The sequence below is a fragment of the Anopheles stephensi genome, chromosome 2, assembly GCF_013141755.1.
Source record: "Anopheles stephensi strain Indian chromosome 2, UCI_ANSTEP_V1.0, whole genome shotgun sequence".
In the NCBI taxonomy this organism is placed as follows: Eukaryota; Metazoa; Arthropoda; class Insecta; order Diptera; family Culicidae; genus Anopheles; species Anopheles stephensi.
The window spans coordinates 63,648,025-63,654,534 of NC_050202.1; the positions used below are offsets into that span (position 1 = coordinate 63,648,025).

General features: G+C 46.7%; 1 protein-coding gene across 1 annotated transcript; it reads left to right on the forward strand.

Annotated features, from left to right (window-relative positions):
- The first annotated feature begins 74 nt into the window (after positions 1-74).
- Positions 75-4,826, forward strand: LOC118506746 (dual specificity mitogen-activated protein kinase kinase 4-like). Its single transcript, XM_036044325.1, has 5 exons — positions 75-878; positions 965-1,689; positions 1,773-1,913; positions 2,106-2,191; positions 2,288-4,826. The coding sequence occupies exons 1-5, from the start codon at positions 845-847 to the stop codon at positions 2,478-2,480; spliced, it is 1,179 nt and encodes a 392-aa protein (XP_035900218.1). The 5' UTR covers positions 75-844; the 3' UTR covers positions 2,481-4,826.
- The last annotated feature ends 1,684 nt before the right edge of the window (positions 4,827-6,510 follow it).

Sequence of the window (6,510 nt, forward strand, 5' to 3'; positions counted from 1 at the left end):
AGAAATATAAAACTTTATTTTAATCGTCTCTACGCTACTAAAAAAGGACAAACCAGAAAAGTACCACGCAGCCAACTGACACCATCGACACGCGCCACTGTCAAACCTGCCGCTCTAGAGAATAGAATCGCCAAGAACGAACCACGAAACGGATAGAGAGCAGCAGAGGAGAAGAAAAACGTAAAGTAAACTTTATGCTGGACAGTGGGGCAAAAAGGATCGAGTGCAAAACGGGGAATTAGTGACCTGGCACAGCAAGAAACACCTTACCAGCACGGGGAGAAAGTGATTCGAAGGTGGTGGTGACTACAGGAAACTAGCTGGCACTCCGAAAAAAAAACAATCCTTTCACCAGCAAACTATTGTGTTCCTATTGCACCAGTGGTCGTCGTCGGTCACCCTTGCGAGTAGTTTGTGTGTGTGTGTGTTTTTGCCTTCTACCATCCACACCCGTTGTTGTCTGCTGCCCAATTGGAATTGGATCGTGTTTCCCTAGGCATTTGTCGTCGGTCGACAGCACCACCAGTCCGATTGCCTCTGTCTGTACGCGTTCAATCCGTCCGTTCCTTTCGCGTTACGTGCCGTGGCCAACAGGGTATCTCAGGTGTTGTGCGTAGCAAAGTCGGCACTGGAAATTCGTCCACTATCTACACCATCGTATAGTCCACACGCTTAATGTGTCAGCAGTGAATGCTTCAGCGCCGGTGAATAAGTAACACACTATTGCAAAGCTCCAAATTCGAAAGGAGCCCGCCGCCACCGCCGCCAGCAGGTTAACCATTAACTATTCAACACACCAATCGGTCGCTACCTGGTACGCTGCCGCCACCACAACTTCACGCCAATGTCAGACGATCAGAGTTCACTATCCTCGCCAGGTAAAGGGCGCGCGCCTCTTCGGATGCATCCTAGTAGGTTCGTGTATTAATCGTCCCTTCCTTTATTGCTCTCCCCATCTGCACAGCAACCACTCCTTCATCTGCGCGACCCTTCATGCCACTGCCGCTGGAATTGAACGGCGAGCGAAGGAAACCGTCCAAGAAGCTCAGCTTTCAAGGATGCCAGGGTGGGCAGGCACCGATGATACCGGACCCGACGCGGGAACGCATCCGGATGCAGGCCGCCGCCGGCAAGCTACAGATCGCACCGAACCAAACGTACGACTTCACCTCGGACGATCTGCTCGACGAGGGTGAGATTGGGCGGGGAGCGTTCGGGGCGGTCAACCGGATGAAGTTCACGCACACCGGCACGGTCATGGCGGTGAAGCGCATCCGGTCGACGGTGGACGAAAAGGAACAGAAGCAGCTGCTGATGGATCTGGAGGTGGTGATGAAGTCGAACGACTGCAACACGATCGTCACGTTTTACGGGGCGCTGTTCAAGGAGGGTGACTGCTGGATCTGTATGGAGCTGATGGACACGTCGCTCGACAAGTTCTACAAGTTTATCTGCGAGTGCCAGCAAAGCCGCATCCCGGAACCGATACTGGCGCAGATAACGTTTGCGACCGTGCGCGCCCTGAACTATCTGAAGGAGGAGCTGAACATCATCCACCGGGATGTAAAACCGAGCAATATACTGCTGAAGCGAAACGGGGACATAAAGCTTTGTGATTTCGGCATCTCCGGGCAGCTGGTGGATTCGATTGCCCGCACGAAGGATGCTGGGTGCCGACCGTATATGGCGGTAGGTGAACCCGCACGGCTGGGTTTAACTGCGACGGATATTGATAAACTAAGCGGCCGGGCATTTTTGTTTCCCTTTTACAGCCAGAACGGATCGATCCACAGCGGGCCAAAGGGTACGATGTGCGCAGTGATGTGTGGTCGCTTGGAATAACGTTAATGGAAGTGGCGACCGGTAAATTCCCGTACCCGAAGTGGGGCTCTGTATTCGAGCAGCTTTCGCAGGTAAGCAATCGACGCAACCGTATAACACAAGCTCTGTTTTTATACTCGCCATAATAATGCAATCCTGTTTGAGGTTACTGTTTTGACCATGGCCCAACCACTTGTCCGATCTAACAGTCACCAACGATGCATTGATGAACGCTTTAAGTTAAGAGTAACGATTCCATCTCTTCTCTCTCTCTCTTTCCTTAGGTCGTAGAAGGTGATCCGCCACGACTCTGTACCACCTATAACGGGATGGAATTTTCTATCGATTTTGTAAATTTTGTAAATACTTGGTAAGTATCATCAGCACGACGGCTCGGGTTTTTTCCTCCTCGTAAGACTTAACCCACTCTAAATTGTTCCTTTGCAATGTGTGGCGATTTTTGTAGCTTAATCAAGGAAGAGCGTGATCGCCCAAAGTACGGAAAGCTGCTACAGCACGCATTCATTCAGCACGCGGAAAAAAGTGACACCGACGTGGCGGCGTACGTGAGCGAAGTGCTGGAATCGATGGCTAACAACGGTATCACACAGTTTACCACCAACCTACCGGCGGAAGGTTGGAACGAAAGTTTCAATTAGGGGCTGCCCTAAGGATGAGAGGATATATCGGGCTTACAACCTGTTCGATATGGGTTTTTGTTTGTTTTTTTTTCGACGCCTTTTGTCGGACATTCAGAAGTGTCCGAGTCCAGAGAACAGAACGGCGCCAGCGGATATGATACGGGAAAGGAAAGGGGCGGACAATAATGAACCAGCATTTTGCACAGCGAATTAGTGAGTAGTTGGGCACTACTGGTTCTGGTGTAGTAACAGTGGCAACAACACAACACACACACACAGAAAACAAACGGATGAGATTTTCCAGTACTCCTTCCAGTAAACACTATCGCCTAGCTCTTTTTAACACACATACTAAATTCGGACAATACACGTGGATCCTTGATAAAGGGAGGATAATAGACAGCGTTAGGTCCATTAGTAGTAGATTAACACAAACAATTATTACTGGTACACATACAAACACACAGACACACACCATTAGTATGTAAGTAGCGAAGGAAGCATTAGTACATACGCCCCAAAATTCTACCACATTTTGTAATTGTGAAGTAAAAGCCGTGGGTAAAAGCAGGAATGTGAAACGAGCATGACGACTGATTGAAAAAAGCTTAACAAAACAAACATTCAAACGTAGTTGAACCACTTTCCTACCTAGTTGGTTGTTGTTAGTTGTTGAAAGGATGATGAAAGGACATTTGATCGAAAGTGATCCTCGGTTTGGTTTTGTGTTGTGGCTCTTTTTTTTTTTTGTTTGTTCTATCAAAGCCATGTTGTGATGCTGCGGAATGGTAGTAGAACTAACTAATTAATGGTAGAGATTAGCAGCAGCAGCAGCAGCAACAAAACCACGACGGCAAAACTACTGAACGACGAACTAACTAAATAGACGACACAATAAGGAAGAGGAAACAAACAAAGTCTTTAAGCAGATTTAAAATACTTTTTACAACAGAACACACCGAACACACACACACACACGTTTGTTAGTAGTAGCAGCAGTAGTAGTAATTATAATAAAGGAACTAGCAATAGAAGGATTGTGAAATGGGTGTGAGAGGTGGTGGTACACACAGGAACACTTGGTACGGCTTCGGGGTTTTTTAGTAGTAGAATTGAATTTTTTGAAGCCGCAAACAATACAGACAGATGCTGTCGGAGCCCGCTGTCCTGGATAGAGTCCCCTCAAATTCTGTAACGTTCAATGTTAGCTAGCTGTGCTTGAAGGGTGAATCCATTTTTGTGCGTTATTGTTTCCCCCCCAAAACATTGGTTCGGCGTAGGATAGATGGAGCATCGTTTATGGCTTTTATTCCCTTCCAACAAGCCCGTGAGCCGCGTATAGCCTCCTCTGCATCACTATTTATCTACACGCTTTTCTCTACTATGGTTGCCTTATGAAAAGAGATCAATAAGTATCTGTTTGTCTGTGCGTGTGTGTGCGTATCCGTGTGTGTGATTGAAGAAAAAGATAAGAAGGAAGATTTAAGTTTCACCATTCCTCGAGCTCTATCTACGTGATGTGTGTGCGTGCGTGTTTGGTTGTTAATCCCATTCGCGCGATTGAGACATTGGTGTGCGCTTTGTGTCACACACGTTCCCCCTTGTGAGCTCGGTCGCCCTAACCCGGGGTTTGGGTAAAATAAGATACTACTGCACTATTTACACGGAACGGGATTTTAGTATTAGTACACCGAGCGACAGAAAACACGTACACGCCCAACACACAACACAATACAAGAGAGCTTTATCGTAGTTGTTTTGGCGGTGGCGTGCAGTAAGTAGTGTGAGAGATTTGGGCCGGATCCTACGCAGGAATGCAATTGAGTCAGAGGCGAGGAGGGGTGTATGTTTTTGTTTGTTTTGTTTCGCATAAGTTTTAACTGTGAAGATGAAATGCTTGAGATTGAATATATCGAGAGGAGGAGGCATGGAGCGTCATTAGTTATGCTAATAAATAAGATAACGCGTGTAACAGCAGGAGATAGCACGGGAAGGAACGTCCAGTAAACAAGCAGAGTATATTATTAATAGGACCGAACTACCGGAACGGAAAATCGAACACATTTAACGAACAATAGGAAAAGTTCAAACACTACCGCAAACATAAAAAAAACTATCCTAGAAAGGAAACATCCAGGTACAGATACAGATTGCCACATCGCCCATAGGATTGTCAACATCACAAGAGCAAACAAATGTAGTGCATAAGAGAGAGAGAGAGAGAAAGAGAGGGAAGTAATACACACCAATTTACGCATTTCGTGCAACACGCTCGTGCGTTTGGAGGTCTTAACAAAAATTAAATAAATTGAACAACACAACATTAAAATAAAAAATAAAGAAAAAAAAAACCACAAACACACACTTTTAAATGCTCCCATTTTAATTGTCTGGTTTAGTAATTTAATCGGAAAAACTCATTGAGAACCCTCAGCTGCTGATAGATCCGAACGACTCCGCGCTCTCTATGTAGATGAGACTTTCAAGACTGACTGACGAGATTTTTGGCTCACGTATTCGGTTATTCGAGGTCCCTTGCATGAGGTCTCTTAATACTTGAGGATTACGAGATCTGTTGGTAGAAGGAAGCTTGAGCGGCGAGACTGGTTCGACGGTGAGATCTCTTCATTAAAAAAAACATTAGACGAAAACGTTTTTTTTCCTAGAGCACGACCATGTTTCCTGGACAACGGTCTAGTTGGCGATCATAGGCTTCGTCTTACGTTAAATACGCCTATGGATTGGCTCAATGTTGAGGTCGAGACTAGTACACTGTCCAGTAAGCTGATCTTCTGCAGCAAGGATCAACATCGATGCCAAGAAGCTATAAAAACTCGGACCTTGTAGTCGTGTCCGATAATTTTTTAACTCTTTCCTCCACTACTTCCCTGGTTTATGAGCAAAAATGATTCATTAACTTACTTACTTGTCACGCGCTACAACAGCTTTGCGGTCTTGGCTTGCTGCAGCAATCCTTGGCCGTTATCCTGGCTGTTCTGGCGGACGCACCAACGCCATCACTCCATCTCCTCTGTCCGTGTGGGATGGCCACTTTACGGGCTGGGGTCGTCCGGTGTCATTCTCATGACGTGACCAGCCCACCGGTGCCTGCCGAGTCTAGTTCGCTGCACGATCATCGTACAGCTCGTAGAGCTCGTCATTGTAGCGGCTCCTCCTGCATTGTCCTTCCACACATACACGGGGCGTCAAAAATCCTTCTCAGCATCTTCCTCTCGAACGCGGCTAAGAGGGCTTCGTCAGTTTTGGACAGAGTCCATGTCTCAGAGGCGTATGTGAGTACTGAGACTACTTATGTTCTGTACAGTCTCCCTGCTTCGTCCGTCGCGACAGGTATTTAGAGTCGGGAAGTTTCTTCAGGCTGTAGTATGACCGGTAGTTTTGGACGTCTTCGAAGGTCCCTATCACCTATATGTACATCACCCCTGCGTAAATCAGTGTTTGTTAGCAGGGCTGCAGGCGGTGCCACCATCATTTTGGGTTTCGTTTAACGATTCATTAAACGGCAACCAAATACACAGAACTATAACACGATCGTATATCAGGCCCCACCTTGGTCCGAACGGTTCAGACCTGCCATGTATACGACGAAGAGGATCCGGAAAATGTTCAACATACGACATACGAAACACCCCAGTCGAAGTCATCCATGGCTAAGGTTCCTCCAACTGAGTACAAATATGGAACAATTTTTGGTAAAATGCTTCCAATGTTCGGGATTTTCATGAAGAAACTAATCCAATGAGCAGTATTCTAACCGCCAGTTCCTCTATTTTTTTTAATTCTAGATCCATACCGTCTTCGGTGGGTAATCAATAAACCGACCTCCTTCTCGGTCGTTTTCCGAAGAACACCCGAATGCTCAGCGTCGTGTCCTGCGGGGCGCGCGAAACCAAGTATTCCACCACGCAAGCCACGTGCTCATTCGTTTGCGAGACGAACCATTCAGTTACGTTTCGTCGTCGTTGATGTACGGGTAGTCGTTTAGCTGGCGGCCATAGAGGAACGATTATCTCATGGTCCATGCATG